This window comes from Haliotis cracherodii, unplaced genomic scaffold (genome assembly GCF_022045235.1).
Source record: "Haliotis cracherodii isolate W230 unplaced genomic scaffold, xgHalCrac1.p SCAF_6, whole genome shotgun sequence".
NCBI lineage: Eukaryota > Metazoa > Mollusca > Gastropoda > Lepetellida > Haliotidae > Haliotis > Haliotis cracherodii.
The window spans coordinates 27339464-27358866 of NW_027266319.1; the positions used below are offsets into that span (position 1 = coordinate 27339464).

At 43.1% G+C, this 19403-nt stretch overlaps 2 protein-coding genes across 2 annotated transcripts; one reads left to right on the forward strand and one right to left on the reverse strand.

Moving 5' to 3' along the window:
* The first annotated feature begins 6238 nt into the window (after positions 1 to 6238).
* On the forward strand, positions 6239 to 19376 carry LOC139446085 (ultra-long-chain fatty acid omega-hydroxylase-like). Its single transcript, XM_071227362.1, has 11 exons — positions 6239 to 6432; positions 7654 to 7801; positions 8132 to 8313; positions 10729 to 10853; positions 12384 to 12446; positions 13302 to 13425; positions 14389 to 14518; positions 15900 to 16029; positions 17128 to 17406; positions 18937 to 19002; positions 19242 to 19376. The coding sequence occupies exons 1-11, from the start codon at positions 6244 to 6246 to the stop codon at positions 19342 to 19344; spliced, it is 1539 nt and encodes a 512-aa protein (XP_071083463.1). The 5' UTR covers positions 6239 to 6243; the 3' UTR covers positions 19345 to 19376.
* Positions 13434 to 14148, reverse strand: LOC139445254 (uncharacterized). The gene is made up of 3 exons (XM_071226395.1): positions 14059 to 14148; positions 13628 to 13683; positions 13434 to 13446 (listed from the first exon to the last, which is right to left on the reverse strand). Exons 1-3 carry the CDS (start codon positions 14146 to 14148, stop codon positions 13434 to 13436), a joined length of 159 nt encoding a protein of 52 aa, XP_071082496.1.
* Positions 19377 to 19403: the final 27 nt, after the last annotated feature.

The following is a 19403-nucleotide window of genomic DNA, read 5'->3' on the forward strand; positions in this document are numbered from 1 at the left end:
TGAGATGTGTCGTCATACAGACAAGACAACTGAAGACAAGACTTTATATTTTTGTCACGTATGTTATCTTATACTGAATACATGCTTAAGGAACACAACAACAGAGCTTATGATCTCTTTTGGATTTAACAAATTAATTATTATGATTGGGGTATTAATATTTATCATAGGAGGGAAATGTTTGGAAAATAATGTACTGTTTTCTTCTAAGAAGTTATATAATGCTCAGTTTTGAATTGTGTGTATAGTGATTTAACTGTTGTGTATTGCAACAATTTCCAATAGTACAACAACAATAGCACAATTGATTCATTCTTGCAGATTTTGAAACATTGTGGATATTTAGTTACTTGTTTTATTCTTGGTAATACTTTTGTCTTTGGTGGTAGTTTGAACTGTTGATTAAACATCCAGGTAAGCCACGGTGCTGTGGCACTATTTTTGTTAACATGGTTTGACCATTTTGAGTTTCCGAGCAATGATAAATTCTGATAAACTATAAATACGTGAAACTATTTTGCATGTATTTTAATAAATCCTTCAACACTAAATGTCAATGGCACTGTCACTTCGACATCCTCAAACCCTACGCCGACGTCGGCAACAACGCCATTGACACCATGCTGGTAAGACGAGTACTTGGCAGTACATGACTTCAACCATGTCATTTCGATAATTCCAGGGTTGCATTTCTAAAAACAATAATATTTGTTTCATCGCTGTAATACAAACATTGCTTTAACACAGTAGAAGTAACGAAAAGTAACGTAATAACATCTTACGTTAATTTATTACGTGACAAATACATCACGTTCACCTGACTTACAGATCGCACTGGCAAGTTCATTTATAAAAAAAGAGAGATAAATAACGGCATTGCCTAAAAGTCGGGCGGGCCGGCCAAGACGGGCCAAAGTGTTATTGGCTAATTACTTCATTATCGGCGACCATACCTACATATTACTGATGCACCATACACACATGACATTACTGAACAATCACCAACCAAAAACGTGCATCATAATTAAGTATTTCGGAATAAATCACTTGCAAACCCGTAAGTGGAGCTGTGTTTAAGTGTCGCTGATCTAGGTAACATGTAAAAGAGCAACCGTTAAACGAAATAAGATTTGAAACGTATCAAATACTTCTGACTATCGTGATACAAATTTCCATCTGTCGGCATAGCGTTTATATTTATAGGAACGTACTATATCTAAGAAAATACCACTTTAAAATGTCACTGTTCATCGATTTTAGGCAGAAACGTTGGTTAAAGTAGACCTCTTCTCCCTATACTCTCAACAGACACACAAGTGTTCGGTACGACTTGGCCCGGGCTGTCAAAATCAACTTAAACCTCACAGATGTATCATCAAATGGATTCACATCTATAGATTAGTATTATATCTACCTACATACCACTTTATAGTGTCTCAGTTCGCGCTATTTAAAGAAAACAAGGTGCTCAAAGTGAAGCCCTTTTCCCACTACATTCTCAACATAGTCTCTATCAGAAGGGTTTGGCTTGTGTTGGGTCCGACTTGGCCCGGGCTGTCAAAATCAACTTTGAACTCACAGATGTTTTATTAAATGTATTTACATATATAGACTATAGATCGATAGACATACGTGGTGTTTTAATCGTGTCTCCATGCAAACGTGATGACACTCTTGTCTACAAACATTCATACATAGAGGCGTGGTGTCACTCGTAGGCGTGTGCCTCGAAGAGTACGGGGGAGGGTGTTGGGTTCTTTTGGGGGTGGGGTTGTTTGTGTTGGCAAAGCAGTTATCAAAGCGTTTCTTTCGGGAGAGTTGGGTGGCCCTGAAAAGGGCCGTTTGATCGTGAAAGACTACCTCCTCAACCACATAGGGTCTGTGCTGCAAAGGTACGGATGGGCCGCCATCTTTCTTCTGATAGGACACTTACTGGTGTGGCTTAAACGCCTCACGTAAATGTCCTTCAGTACGGTATGGCAATAGCCGTACTGAAACGTCCCATCATGTGCCTTAGTGCCATGAGTGTAGACCAGCAGGCAGCCTTTGCACATGCTACATTGCCATTGGAGGCGAAGGCAATGCTGGTGATGGTGCTGTCTTTTTAGAATTGGTGTCTCCGTTCTCCATAGCCTTTATTTCTCCGGGGGATGGAGCTGGGTCACTCTTACTACGAGCCTTTCCTCCGGTAAAAATGATAATAATTATCATCATCATCATCCTCATCCTCATCACGCCGAGAATGGCAGAGACGAAGAGCTGTACAGATGCTTGTGGTGAGGGGACCAGGATTCATCTGGATTCTTGTAGATCCAGGAGTGATGGTACGGATGCTTGTGGGTCCAGATCTGAGTGTACCAGGACGCTTGTCATGGTAGGCCACCACCGCCGTCGCCCAGTAAGCCACCATCGTCGCCCCATTATCAACACTTTGAAAAAAGACTAGCCTCGTTTGAGGGGTGAACGATGCATATGAACCAGACCGCTGAAGAGATGGCCCATGCGGGCTTCGTGTACACGCAAAGTGCCGATGGCGTGTACTGCTTTCATCGCGGCGTGCGTCTGAGACGATTCTTGGCTTGAACACCTCAAGTGGTCCTCTCACTGCGCCTACCTCAAGCTGACCGGGCTGGTGAGACACAAGAAGAAGAACGTGGCAGCTACTACTTACTGGCACTGTACGAGCAGAATGCGAATGAGGAAGCTTCCCTCGCCTTCCTAGGATGTAGTTTCCGTTCAGTTCCCGTTCCCGTTCCAGTTCCGTTCCGTTCCGCTCCCGTTCCCGTTCCCGTTCCCGTTCCTGTTCCAGTGTTGGTGTTTTGTTTCTTCTGCAAACGGCCCTTTTCAAGGCCACCCAACTCTCTCGAAAGAACACTGTCATCATTGCTTTGCCAACCAGCAACAACAACACACACACACACACACACAAATGAAAAGAACCATCATCCTCCTCCCTCCTCCTCCTCCTCCTCCCCTCCTCCTTCTCACTCTGCTTGCCAACCCTGATTCCCATGATCGCCTTACTGGCTTTAGTGGATTATTTTACCTGCGCTTCTTTTAGTGGAGTGGAGGATTTTAGGTACGCCTCTCCTCCACGCACGCCTCCTGGAAACGGACGTGCCGCCCTCTTGGAGGCGCACGCCTCTCGGAACCGGACGTGCCGCCATCTTGAAGGCATGCGCAAGCCCTCCCGGAAACGGACGTGACACCATCATGGATGCACACGCATTACCCAGCATGCCCCTCTTCGCGCATCGAAGATGGCGACAGTTCCGGTAGGGGAGATAACTCCTGCTGGCTTAGACACCAAAGCTCTGTTCTATACCACTGACGTGGGACCCACAAACAAAAAAATCTGTGTTTGTTGCCGCACGACAGAGGTCTTGTCCTATCGAAAGTACTAGCCGGTATGATTTATGTGTGTGGGTGGTCGCTTTATCTGTAAGGACATAGTTGAGGAATTTCTGGAGTTGTGGTGGCAGAACATCATCAACATTTCCAAGATCCTGAGCAGATGGGGGCCATTTCAATTCCTTTGCTTTTGCAAAGCTGTCAAGAATAATTTTGTGCAGATAACTTCCAACTTCTTTGATCATATCTGAAGAAGCGAGCTCATATGCACGTCTAACAGCATTGCTGACATCAACATCTGAAGAATATACAATATAGGTTTGAAAGTTTCCGGTGTTGTTCAACATACAGAAAGACAACCTGACCTTATACGTCTGGTGTTTCTCAAGCTTTCCTTTGAGGTTCTCACCACGGTAGTTTGGATTTGGAAACTCAGTTAGTTGTAAGCTTTCAATATATACTCACACGCAAAAGAGACGCAAGTGGCTTTAAGCAAATAGGTAACAAACACGGAACCTTAAATTGATACGAGTTTAAGCATGTATTGAAGCCTGATGGGGTTATCAATATTTTTGGTTGCATTTTGTAAGCCCCGAGTAAAAACGCAACATAAAAAACGAATCGCCCAAACGCACCATTTCAATGAATATGAGGGTATCATGCACCCATTTCTCGCGAAATCGAAAATGCACGAACTGTCACGATCTGTAGTGGGTATAAAACTGTGGCCGATTCTTGGACCTACCACTCCTTTGTCAGCATTGCCACGCCTAACTCAAATTCAGAGAAACCAGGCTATCGGGCGTTTGGAAGCTGGAGAGTCTGTCCAAGATGTTGCCCGTCATTTCAACGTTAACAGAACCACAATTTACCGTCTCCTGCATCGATACAATGCTACACAGACCACAGATGACCTTACTCGGAGCGGTCGTCCTAGGGTCACCACACCTCGACAAGATCGGCAGATTACCCGTCAACACCAGCGACACCCGTTCCTAACTGCAAGTGAATGTGCTCGACAGACCATAGGAACACATAATCGACACATTAGCCGGGACACTGTGATCCGACGTCTCCGTTCCAACAACCTCAGATGTCGCCGACCAGCACGTCGTCCTGTTCTCCAACCACGGCATCGACAAGCACGACTTCAGTGGGCACAGGGTCATCGCTTTTGTGTCTCCCATGCAGACGGAAGAGTTAGAATTTGGCGGCGTCGAGGTGATCGTTTCGTTGACACAACATGTATACTGCATACGCGACTTGCGTTTCTTTTGCGTGTGAGTATATCTTACACAGATCAGTCAGTGTCATCATCTTCTTCTGCTCTATGCTATCCATATCGATCACTTTACATACAGCAATGAATGCTACATTATGGGACTCTGTGAGCTTCAGTTGCCTTGGTTTGTCTTCATCATTGTACTCCTCCGAATCCTTGTGAGAAGTTTTTCATCATTTTTCCCCCGGCTATCTCCAGTATATATAGTTCTCCATCCATCATATTCAAACTGGCTCAGTCTCTCAGTGGTTCATGTTCCTTTTTCCTTGAGCTTCTTCCTTCCTTCTGAATTGGGAGTAAATAATACGCGGACTGCGGAAGTTCTTCTGCTTCATTTAGAACATGATGGTCCTGAGGGATTAGAGTGTGAGGAGTGGCGGTTGAGATTCATGGTGAATCGTTGGTTACACTCTCTGTGGTAGCCATGGTGTGCGGCTATTGTGTCCGGTATAAGCAGAAATGTCTCTTTCATTCGAGGAACAGAACACGGAGGCTGATATAATCTCCTTTCACGTATCTCCTTCAATTTGAGTCTGTTTTCGGCGTCCTTTGTAGCAGAAAACAGTTGGAATGTTCCGTATTGTAATCCTGGAATGTGAACAATGCATATTTGTTTTGTTTCCTCTTCACCACTTTGGCAATCCTTTCGACGCGTAGGTGGTGGTTCAACCTTATCACCTGTCTCATGTCTCTCGTTTCAGATATCACTTATGCATCAGTCTGAAAAAATAGGACAAAACGTTTATTTCTTACACACACATACACTTTTGTCAGTGCCTGGAAAATTCATCCATTTGTTTTAATTTGTGTAATATATAATAAAATATTCTACTGTGAAGGTGATATTTTGGGACATGACCGAATTCTCATGTGTCCAATTATAATGTTTATTCAAATGATTTGTTTTCAGGATAAAGTTGTATATCACTAGATTATAGCCTGTATTTGTTCTTGTGATTACCTTGTATTTATTTTTCCATATAATAGAAATGCGTGGATCTGCGTGGAGCAAATTTGCATTTGTGTGTTCTACTAAGTAAAAGTTTAATAGCCACTTTACTTCTCATTATATTTAAATGAAAATAACATAATTGTAACCGGAATAACTTCAGCTTAGAGATTGGACAATTGTAAAGACACTTATCGACCTTTTTGTTGCAGTACAAAAATGACGCTCGACGCGGATTGCAAAATCGCGATTTTGAGGGTACCTCCACAAATATGATGAAAACAAGAAGTGCATCCCTATATTTTCAATGTTAACATATGATTTCATGTTCAGGACATACTAAGGCTTCAGGTGTGGGGGGAGGGGGGGCGGGGGGGGGGGGGAGGGGCGTGGGAGGGTTGAGGGGGGGGGGGCGGTTGGGGGGCGTTGCACTAGCCCATGGCCTAGTAGACATACCATCAAAACCAGTGACTAAGAATAACAAATAGGTCAAGAATCCATGAGATTACTCCGTGGTGCTGGGCAACATAAGTCCTACATATAAAGGTCACAATCAGTGACCCATCATAAGATACAGGTCAATGAGCAAACACTTACTCCGTGGTGCCGTGCATTGTAGCGTTCATTCACAGCTTGGTGTGTGTGAGAGAGGTTTGCAAACATGGACCCTCTGGGGCTTATATCTCGTCTCAATCGTGAAACTGTTCTCCAGGCTGTAGGGACATCTGTCCTTCTGTACGTGTCATACCGCGTGGTCAGTTTCCTGGTCTGGTATTGGCGTCTCTTCAGTTTCTTCAACAAGTGTCAGGGCGTCAAGGACTTCTCCTGGAGGACCGGCAACCTGCATTTGGTGAGTCAATTTATCTCTTTCCAAGTCATTATTGTTCTGTGTCAAGTCGACTAAGTCGGTGTATAAATGTTGTATATTTTCCTATTATTTCTGTTACTGCTGCTGTTACTGCGTCGTTTACTGTTGCAATTAGTTCTACTGTTGACCCTACTGCTGCTGTTGCTGCTGCTGCTGCTGCTAAAACTAGCCCTCTTAGTCAAGAGAGGAGTAAATAAAGTTTCCATTACGCATCTGTGTCATGACAAATGTGTCCGTAAATATGTAATATGCACCACTCTTGAAACTATCTCCTTTTTCAAGTAACTCGATGAGAAATACATCACTACACACACGAAATATCTTATTAATTCCTCTACTATGGGAGTAAGTGAGTGACATGTAGTGAGTGAAAAATATTCTATGGGTGAGTGAAAAATGTCCGTATTTGATTTCGCAGTGAACAACAGTAAGTTATGTTGACATTAGCCACAGTCAGCAATATTCCAGTTATGTCACGACGACATTTAAACAATTGAGTCAAGACCGGACACACGAAAGGCTTGTTTGTTAAACTCTCGCCTCGGTCCATCGTACATCATCGGTTTTAGTGTGGTATTGGGGTATGGAGTGGGAATAGAGGGGGTGTTTAGGGTTGTGCGTTGGGAAATAGTCTTTACACAATAGCAGTGTACACAGGACCAGATAGCATACTGTGATGCGTTTAGAAACAGCGATACCATGTACAGTTGCCGTGAGGGGGGATTATTTACACCTCATATGTGTTTTATATAAAAAACTGTTCACACTTCGTTTCAGCACGCTTAGAAAAACTGAAAATAATGTTCGAAGGGAGTGAATACTCCAGTATTTCATGGGTAAGTGACTAATGTCAGTATTTGATTTCGCAGTGAACAACACTAAGTTATGTTGACATTAGCCACAATTACCGCAAATTGACACCACAGGTATCTATATAATACGTGTCAAACAACCCAAAATAAATGTCGACAATGTAATCTATCGTGTCAAACAACCCAACATAAATGTCGACAATGTAATCTATCTATCTATCTGTCTGTCTGTCTGTCCGTCCGTCCGTCTTTCCGTCCGTCCGTCTGTCTGTCTGTCTGTCTGTCTGACTGTCTATCTATCTATCTATCTATCGCGCCTAGGACGACAGAAGTACCTGTGCCCCCTTGATCAGGGTTATGGGTGTATTTCCGTAATTTGGTTTCATTTCAGTACCCCATGCAGTTTGAGAAGCGTGCTGAAGTGGAGAGGGAATGGATGAGGAGATTCCCCAAGTACTACCGGATTTGGGTAGGGCCCCTCAATCCTATCATCAGGGTGTACCATCCAGACTCCATCAGAGCCATCATCAAGTCCACAGGTAACCAGAATATGTATAATTTATTCATATGTATTCATGTGTGTATTGAAATACGTTCCTACGATATTTTAAATGAATTTCAACTATTAGATGCTACTGAATATTTTCTGTCATTTATAAATCCATACAAACTGTTATTTGTTTAATAATAATGCTTAAATCATCATCAAGAATTAAGTACTTGCCTTTGGAAAAACACATACTTCTGTCAGATATTCGCATTGGCCGACAATAGTTTTAAGTGTGTTTCGGTCAACGTTAAACAAACCTCATCTATAACATTATCAGAGAAGCTATCATTCAATGTGTTTTGACCCTGCACATGCATAGAGCCAAAACAAAGGGGATTTGGGGGCCAATATGAAGTAGTAGTGCCCTGGCTGGGGGAGGGTCTCCTAGTTGCCAATGGGAAACGCTGGAGCCGATCTCGCCGCCTCCTCACCCCCGCCTTCCACTTCGACATCCTCAAACCCTACGTCAACGTCGCCAACAACGTCATTGACATCATGATGGTAAGACGCACGCACGTATACACACACTCAATAGTACTTTTAAATGCGGAATTATGACGAATTCTTAAACCTTGGCTTTCATTAATTCGGTGGGGTTAGTGTACAATCCATGTGTTATAGGCATAGAGGTTATCACGCGAGTGGGTTTTGGGATGGTAAATGTGCTGTATAAGGAATATACATTGTATTGACGTAGTATTACATGATGAAAGTATTTATTTGAAGTTACCAAATTGTTTTTGAGATATTGAAAAGCTACACTATGATATATAATACGTTTCTGGCGTTGTACCGAAGTCAGTAATACACTTAGAGGGTTCGGTTAGAACGAAATCCTAGGCGTTCAATTTGATGTCTGTGACGCTCACATTTCCATGGTAAAATACAGTAGGAACATCTTCAGAACTGTATGTACCATTCGTATCAAGTGACGACTTGCATGATAACGGTGTTAGAACCTTCACCGAAACGTCGCTCCTAATTGTAAAAAAGAAGTTGTTCATCCATATATCTTACCGTTACCTAGTACACCAACTTCTAAATGCTTCTCGAGGAAGGCATCCATGTCTTTTCTGAAAACTATAGAAAGTCAGATTTGTTTGTAGCTTCCACAAACACTGTTTTGGAGAAATGATTGTTCCAATGTTTACTTTAGAACATCGTCGAAGTATTTCTTGCATTTCAATAATTTTACAATGATAGTATCAATGTTGGAAACAGTACTATCAGAACGCCTTCTCAAAGTGGAGGACGACGCCTGACCCCATTCAATACAATGGGTATATTGAGATATAGTTAGGGTATTTTTGGAATGCGTTAAAAAAAGAAGACACTTTTGCCTGTTTTGAACCCAGAATATATAGTTTTGGATAATAAACACAATATACTAATAGTATCAATATAATTGTCATTCACGGGAATACATCTAATAGATTCTTGTACAGGTGGAAGTTAGGGACGGTGACCTCTACAACTCGGATTAAATGTCCCTTGAATATAGTTTTGCTCCGGGGCATTTACGCATGAAAGTAACATGACAGTCCTACACAAACGTCCCCTCAAAAACTGGCTCATTTTCAAATCCCGCGAATTATCATGAAGTAATAGGCTTTGTACTTAATAATAAATAATAATCCCTTGAATTTATTCAAATATCATGCCCACCTGCAAATTCAAAAACTTCTTATTCACTTTCAAATAATCATATTCTGGAATGTGTCATCTCATTCTGAATAAAGTCAATTCAGTCCGAACTAAATATTTTTACAGGGTAACGGTAGTGTTTGTGAAAGTATTAATGTAATAGTATTTTAATGCCACCGATGTATACATATATTGACAATGGCTTGATTTTAATTGTACATGTGTATTATCTTTAATACTGCATGCAGTCCTGAGTACAGTGGTGTCAGGGTTACAAACATTCATGGCCCCAGTAAAACTTTACTCTTGACTTGCCTTTGCGTGTGTTTGTGACGAGTGCCACTGTTGGGATAGGATACGCTCACCTTTCCGTGGACACCTGGTATCATCTGTCTGACAGTGATCCATTCACACATGCTTACGATATAGTCGGGTTCGTACAATGGTCTCTTTTTAATACAGATTGTTTATGATTATGGAAATTGTTTAGTTGCTTTTATTTTTTATACTAATTGCATATGCTGAGTCATCTAGTCTATAGCAGTGATGATGGATACAGCCTACAGGTGTCACATATAATTATCATGATCATGTTTGTCCCAGTAGCCGAGTTTGTTTTTAAGGGCAGCTTAGGGGTTGAAGCTTGTCACACTTGTTTGATTCCGAAAAAAGGTTACAATGTGTGTGAAGTCCCATATCTTAGTTTTACCCCCACACCCAACACCACACCCAATCCCCCACCTCCACCCCATCCTTCGAGAGATAGTGCTGGACGGTTTGTTTCTAGTTGAACATTACAATAACAGCTCACTTACTAAGTAAGGTCTACAATAGATAAGCCATGTTCAGAAGATCGATGGGTCCCAGTCGTGTAAATTCGATTTGCAGTGTGCACAGTTGGCCCAGTCGTCGAGGGCGCCGCGAATGGCTGTGAAAGTTACGCCCTTGTGGGTTCGAATCCCGGTTCGCCCCGATTATGTTACTAGGTTTGTAAGCACCATTCCGGTGCTCGTGGGTTTCACCGAAGTGGCAAACATCTGAGACCTGCATCACTTCGGGCTTTCCTCCCACATTTTCCTTTCCACAGCGGCGTTAAACCCAACTCACTCACTCACCCAATTCAGGCTTCCCTGATACATCTAGCTAACGCGTAATGATATTACTGACATGCTTTTCAAACAGCCGTTAACCCTCCCTCACTCACTAACCCACACCACTCACTAACGCAACAAATAGTGTGAGCATCTTCACGTATCAACATTTGTTTAACAGGAGAAGATTGACAAGCACGTGGAGGAAGGCACCAGCTTTGAGTTGTTCAACATGATCAGTCTGTGTACATTTGATATCCTGTTGAGATGCGCCATGTCTGTCGAGGAAAACATACAGCAGCAGGGGTGAGTAGGGGGAATGTGACAGGCAGCAACAGGGGTGAGTACAGGGAATGTGACAGACAACAGCAGGGGTGAGTACGGGAATGTGGCAGACAGGAACAGGGGTGAGTACGGGGAATGTGACAGACAGCAACAGGGGTGAGTACGGGGAATGTGACAGACAGCAACAGGGGTAAGTACGGGGAATGTGGCAGACAGCAACAGGGGTGAGTACGGGGAATGTGACAGACAGCAACAGGGGTGAGTACGGGGAATGTGACAGACAACAACAGGGGTGAGTACGGGGAATGTGACAGACAACAGCAGGGGTGAGTACGGGGAATGTGACAGACAACAGCAGGGGTGAGTACGGGGAATGTGACAGACAACAACAGGGGTGAGTACAGGGAATGTGGCAGACAGCAACAGGGGTGAGTACAGGGAATGTGGCAGACAGCAACAGGGGTGAGTACGGGGAATGGGACATACAGCAACAGGGGTGAGTACGGGGAATGTGACAGACAGGAACAGGGGTGAGTACGGGGAATGTGACAGACAGCAACAGGGGTGAGTACGGGGAATGTGGCAGACGGGAACAGGGGTGAGCACGGGGAATGTGACATACAGCAACAGGGATGAGTACGGGGAATGTGGCAGACAACAACAGGGGTGAGTACGGGGAATGTGACAGACAACAACAGGGGTGAGTACGGGGAATGTGGCAGACAACAACAGGGGTGAGTACGGGGAATGTGACAGACAGCAGCAGGGATGAGTACGGGGAATGTGACAGACAGGAACAGGGGTGAGTACGGGGAATGTGACAGACAGCAGCAGGGGTGAGTACGGGGAATGTGACAGACAACAACAGGGGTGAGTACAGGGAATGTGGCAGACAGCAACAGGGGTGAGTACAGGGAATGTGGCAGACAGCAACAGGGGTGAGTACGGGGAATGGGACATACAGCAACAGGGGTGAGTACGGGGAATGTGACAGACAGGAACAGGGGTGAGTACGGGGAATGTGACAGACAGCAACAGGGGTGAGTACGGGGAATGTGGCAGACAGGAACAGGGGTGAGCACGGGGAATGTGACATACAGCAACAGGGATGAGTACGGGGAATGTGGCAGACAACAACAGGGGTGAGTACGGGGAATGTGACAGACAACAACAGGGGTGAGTACGGGGAATGTGGCAGACAACAACAGGGGTGAGTACGGGGAATGTGACAGACAGCAGCAGGGATGAGTACGGGGAATGTGACAGACAGGAACAGGGGTGAGTACGGGGAATGTGACAGACAGCAACAGGGGTGAGTACGGGGAATGTGACAGACAGCAACAGGGGTGAGTACGGGGAATGTGACAGACAACAACAGGGGTGAGTACGGGCAATGTGACAGACAACAACAGGGGTGAGTACGGGGAATGGGACATACAGAAACATGGGTTAGTTTGGGAAATAAGACAAATATGAAGTGAGTGTGAGTATGGGGAATAAGATATCTTTCAAAAACTTTTGTTTTAAACAGCTGATATGTATCTATTTCAGGCAAACACACCCGTATGTAAACGCAGTGAATGATTTAGTCGCCCTGGGTACAAACCGAATCCTGTAAGTGTATAAACATTCTCGAAACCATATATATCAATGTGCAACCATCTACAACCATAAGCACAGCATCTGACTATCAGTGGTATGGTGATGTGAACTGAAACGTTGCTTCCAAGATTATTGCACTCATATTGCGACGTGTATGCACGTGTGTGTGTGTGTGTGTGTGTGTGTGTGTGTGTGTGTGTGTGTGTGTGTGTGTGTGTGTGTGTGTGTGTGTGTGTGTGTGTGTGTGTGTGTGTGTGTGTGTGTCTGTGGGTGTATGTGTGTGAGTGTCTGTGGGTGTGTGTCTGTGTGTGCGTGCGTGAGTGTGAGCATATTTTAATGTTTTATATTTATCAGCAATATAGTTTCGGAGAAAAGTTATTTTGAGAAATTTATGAAATACGTCAATGAAATAATTTAAGTGAATATCTTTAAGTGCATACTTTCTAGGGTCTCATTGAACATATAGAATAGAGAAAAGACGAAAAGAAAGCAATAATTGTGATTTACTCGCCTAATAGTTTCCAAAGCTTCTGAAGTGAAATATTTCACTTTCATACTCATGAGACGTGTTGGTAGAGATGTATGCATTAGACCTGTTAAACTAAAATGCTTGTTTCTTGGGATCCGCCCAATCCTAAACGTGTCACCATAATCAATCTGAGTTCTAGGGTGTGTGGCAAAAACGGATAACGAGTTTACATTTACAGATTTGTAACCCAAAAATACAAAATAAACTGTCCCTTTTCTACCTTGTCTGTTTCGTAAAAAAAAAGTCACGAGAAACGAGAATAGTTTTTAACTGGCTTTATTTGAGCTATGAGAAATAATATCGCCTTCTGCGGGGATGATCGGAGTCTCATGTTTCAGCACCCCACTGCACTTCTTTGACTTCATCTTTTACAACTCGTCCGAGGGGAAGAAGTTTAAGAAGCAGTGTGACTTTGTACATCGCTGGGCGGAAGACATCATCGACAAGAGGCGACAGACCTTGGTCAGTATCTAACTTGATAAACTATTGGTAGAATTCATTTAAGAGAGTAATGCCTATGGTGATTCAAGACCAGGATAGATCCCCGGTAGCATTGTAGTGTTCATGTTACAATGTATTTGTATATGTAGTATGTAGTATGTAGTATGTAGTATGTAGTATTGTAGTATGTATGTAACATTGAACTGTGTATGTAACATTGTACTGTGTGTGTAACATTGTGCTGTGTGTGTAACATTGTGCTGTGTGTGTAACATTGTACTGTGTGTGTAACATTGTACTGTGTATGTAACATTGTACTGTGTATGTAACATTGTACTGTATGTAACGGTGTTCTGTGTATGTAAAATTGTACTGTGTGTGTAACATTGTGCTGTGTGTGTAACATTGTGCTGTGTGTGTAACATTGTACTGTGTGTGTAACATTGTACTGTGTATGTAACATTGTACTGTGTATGTAACATTGTACTGTATGTAACATTGTACTGTGTATGTAACATTGTACTGTGTATGTAACATTGTACTGTATGTAACGGTGTTCTGTGTATGTAAAATTGTACTGTGTGTGTAACATTGTGCTGTGTATGTAACATTGTACTGTGTGTGTAACATAGTGCTGTGCATGTCACATTGTACTGTGTGTGTAACATTGTGCTGTGTATGTAACACTGTACTGTATATGTAACATTGCGCTGTGTATGTAACATTGTGCTGTGCATGTAACATTGTACTGTGTGTGTAACATTTTACTGTGTGTATAGCATTGTGCTGTGTATGTAACATTGTCCCGTGTATGTAACATTGTACTGTGTATGTAACATTGTACTGTGTATAACATTTTACTGTGTATGTAACATTGTCCCGTGTGTGTAAGAATCTCCCGTGCATGTAACATTGTACTGTGTATGTAATATTGTGCCATGTATGTAATATTGTCCTATGTGTATGTGTGCTGTGTCTATGCAGGAGAGAGATGGACCCCCCAAGACCCGCTACCTCGACTTCTTGGACGTCCTGCTAAGTGCCCGAGATGCTGATGGCAAGGGCCTCACCCCGCTGGAGATCAGGAATGAAGTCGACACGTTCCTCTTTGAAGGTATGGCCACTAATCATATCTCGGGCAACTACTAAAAAAAAAGTACTCACGGAAATGAAAAAAACCTGTTTTTTCGACCTCAGATCTTAAATAAATGCAGTTAATATACAAAATATGTAAATATTCAAACAACTTAATTAGTACTAATTAGGCCGTGGCACAAATACAGCGTATCAAATGTTTTTATGCCTTTTTACACGTAAAAGTGTGTAAAAATATGAATAAAACAGACTATTGTGAAACAGGGCATAACCAGGTGTAAGTAGATCAAGGTGACCTATGACACCTTGACGACAGGTGAGAACAGGTGCATAATGCCTATAATCTGTTTCTGCTATGTCAATTTGGACTTAGTTTTATTTTTGAATGTTGAAAGTGACGACAAATTACCTCTTGTAAAGTACATTTTGTATTGTTCACTGAGATCAAACTAGCAAATCCAGACTAGTACTTTTCCAGTTGTTTTGTTATTTCGTATTTACAGCTACGTAAAACTTTGTGTCGATTTTTAAATTGAGAAAAACAGTTTTTGTTCATTTCCGTGAGTACTTTAGTATCTGTTACAGTTCTGTGGAATATGTCGTTGTCATGACTCAACCATAGGCGGGGTTGTTCACCTTAAGCCATCAGTGGAAACAAGTGTTGCAAGGGATAACGCGTTGATCTGGTAATACTCAACCTTGATGCAAGGCGTTCACGATTTTCCACGAGACATCGACCGAAAGAATATTCCACTTCTAATCTTCCCAAAAAATGACAATAAGTATTTTCAGTGAATGGTAGCGTGTATTGTTCATTTTGGAACGCATCTCATGTGCTATTCTTCATATCTGTGATTTACGTAAGTTATTTCCTTGTGTCCTTGTTCAATTTACCCGAGGTTCATTTTACTGGTTGAAGAAAACTATAAGATGTGGATCAGATGTTTTGAAATAATGTAAAATAATATTTCAGATGAGCGAGTACATACAGGCCCTCTGTATAATGAACCTTTTAAACTTGAACTGATCTCAAAGGTAATCCAATGATTAAGAGGAACAATTATCGTAATCAAAGACGCAGGTTCAGTATATGGTCACTTAGAATGTTGAATACTGGGATACAATAAATATGTTGTGAAGGGAAATCGGAGTCCTGACTTTTATATCATGAGTGAAACAAGTAAAGTATCTGTTGTACTAAAGAGATTGGTGCCAAGAATTCTTAATGCATAACATTTATAGAAGAGTGCAACATACAGAAATCAGCTGATATCCCATAACCTTGTCTCAGCCAAAAGAAATGTTCAACTTTGTTACGAGCGACATGGACAAGTGAAATGTAGGATCCGTTGCTTTTATTTCAAGCATATGTTTTGATCTCTGTTTCGCTTTTTGTAAAGGTCAAGACACAACGACCAGTGGGATATCATGGACGCTGTTTACCATGGCCTCCAAACCCGAGTTCCAGACCCGGATACAGAAGGAACTGGACACACTACTGGACGGAAGAGAGTCCAAGCACATCACGTGGTAGGTACATCACATAATAGAACAGATCACCTGGTAGGGCACATCACATGGTAGGGCACATCATCAGATAGGGCACATCAACTAGTAGGGCACATCAGCTGGTAGGGCACATCATCAGATAGGGCACGTCACCTGGTAGGGCACATCAACTGGTAGGGCACATCAACAGGTAGGGCACATAATCGGGTAGGGCACATCATCTGGTAGGGCACATCATCTGGTAGGGCACATCGACTGGTAGGGCACATCATCTGGTAGGGAACATCATCTGGTAGGGCACATCATCTGGTAGGGCACATCGACTGGTAGGGCACATCGACTGGTAGAGCACATCATCGGGTAGGACACATCATCGGGTGGGGCACATCAACAGGTAGGGCACATAATCGGGTAGGGCACATCATCTGGTAGGGCACATCATCTGGTAGGGCACATCGTCTGGTAGGGCACATCATCTGGTAGGGCACATCATCTGGTAGGGCACATCATCGGGAAGGTCACATCATCTGGTAGGGCACATCGACTGGTAGGGCACATCGACTGGTAGGGCACATCATCGGGTGGGGCACATCATCTGGTAGGGCACATCATCGGGTGGGGCACATCATCTGGTAGGGCACATCGACTGGTAGGGCACATCGACTGGTAGGGTACATCATCGGGTGGGGCACATCATCTGGTAGGGCACATCAACTTGTAGGGCACATCGACTGGTAGGGCACATCATCGGATAGGGCAAATCACCTGGTAGGGCACATCAACTGGTAGGACACATCATCGGGTAGGGCACATCACCTGGTAGGGCACATCAACTGGTAAGGCTCATCAAATGGTAGGACACATAATCGTGTAGGGCACACTATCTGGTAGAGCACATCATCGGGTAGGGCACATTACCTGGTAGGGCACATTATCGGATAGGGCACATCTTTCGAACGCTACTGTATGTTAAATAGAAACCTCGTTTGTTCGAAGTCATTACGAGTGCCAGTATCAGATTTCCGAAAATGATGAGCATGTATATGTTAATATGTTCGACTATCGGGTTGGTGTTGTTTGAGTAAGTTGAAGGTTCATGAAACATGTATATGTTATTAGGGATGACATCCCCAAGATGGAGTATCTGACGCGATGTCTGAAGGAAGGTATGAGGTTCCACTCGCCCGTTCCGTTCGTCAGTCGGAAACTGGAGAATCCTATGGACATTGACGGGAAGGTCTTTCCAATAGGAACAGTCATCTCATTGGGCTTATGGAATATTCATCACAACCCGGAAGTGTGGGAGGACCCGGATGTGTATGATCCTGATCGGTTTTTGCCCGAGAACATCCAGAAGAAGGAGCACTACGCATACATCCCCTTCTCAGCTGGCCCACGGTAATACTACGTCACTGTCTCAGCTAGGAGTTAGGATAACCTAGTGACCCACGGAAATACCATAACTGTAGTTGATGTGTCAAGCGGGTCTCTATGTAGGGTTAGAATAGCATAGTGGTACATGACAATGCTGCAGCTGTAGTTGGTGTGTCCCTGTAGGGGTAGCCTAACTTTGTGGCACACAGTTATACTACAGCTGTACTTCGTCGTTCAAGCCAATCTATGTTGCGTTGGGATAACCGTGTGACCAATGGTAAAACCACAGCTGTAGGTGTATGATAACCTTGTGACATACGGTAAAACCACAGCTGTAGGTGTATGATAACCTTGTGACATACGGTAAAACCACAGCTGTAGGTGTATGATAACCTTGTGACATACGGTAAAACCACAGCTGTAGGGTATGATAACCTTGTGACATACGGTAAAACCACAGCTGTAGGTGTATGATAACCTTGTGACATACGGTAAAACCACAGCTGTAGGGTATGATAACCTTGTGACATACGGTAAAACCACAGCTGTAGGTGTATGCTAACCTTGTGACATACGGTGATACTACAGCTGTAGTTGGGGTGTCAAACAAGTCTCAGTGTAGGTGTATGCTAACCTTGTGACATACGGTGATACTACAGCTGTAGTTGGGGTGTCAAACAAGTCTCAGTGTAGGTGTATTCTACTCTTGTGACATACGGTGATACTACAGCTGTAGTTGGTGTGTCAAGCAAGTCTCTGTAGGTTCGGGGTCGCTGACATACCCAAGTAGCTCAAGGTTGGTAGTGAAACGTGTAGTATTACCTTTAGAATGTAGGCTTACGGGATATGGTCGATCTAAAGTCAAGACATAACTCCCTTCTTTCTTTAATGTACAACATACGACAAAACACCTTCCTAGCTCAGGTGCTCACAAGTTTTTGATGGTTGCCACAGTAGTCAATATTATAGAATTACTTCCTGTCGACCTCTAAATAATTGAGTTTGGGCCAGTCACACAAGTGGTTGCTAGTTGCCACAGTAGTCAATATTATAGAATTACTTCCTGTCGACCTCTAAATAATTGAGTTTGGGCCAGTTACACAAGTGGTTGCTAGTTGCCACAGTAGTCGATATTATAAAATTACTTCCTGTCGACCTCTAAATAATTGAGTTTGGGCCAGTCACACAAGTGGTTGCTAGTAGCCGCAGTGGTCAATATTACATCTGCTTCCTGTCAGCCTCTAAACAATTGAGCGTGGGGCAGACCAGCATCGATTTGTGATGCTTAACTTACGCTGGACGTATACACCTCACGAGAATATGTGAGTGAGTGAGTGAGTATGGTTTTACGCCGCTTTTAGCAATATTCCAGCAATATCACGGCGGGGGACACCAGAAATGGGCTTCACACATTGTACCCATGCCGGGAATCGAACCCGGGTCTTCGGCGTGACGAGCGAACGCTTTAACCACTAGGCTACCCGACCGCCCCCACGAGAATATGTGAGAATATTTGAGGGTGTGTCATTGCTCATGTCCCTGTTTACTTTTCAGAAACTGCATAGGACAACATTTTGCCCTACACGAGCAAAAGGTCATGCTTGGAAGAATTCTTCAAAGGTATATTTTCTTTAATTATTTATTATATGTGATTTCAGTCACTGGTATTTAAAAAGAAGATAATTCTAGCATGGAGTAAATCTACAAATTAAAATGATCGTTTTGTTATTAAATCGTTTGAGCAAGCTGGCGTAAAAATACGAATTAACATGCGGGGGACACATTTATCTACGTCGCAATTAATTCTAGTTTTCAATGCTTATACAATAAAGAACATGAATATTTGTTTTGTTGTTCAGATACAAGTTAGAGGCAGATAGAAGCCACAAAGTCGGTCGAAGGGATGCCGGCATAATGAAGTCGACTGAAGGACTGTGGGTATTCGCCAAACACAGACACTGAACATTCCAGTCCAAGGCGGACATTCTGTTTCCATGACTACGATGAAACTGATACTAATG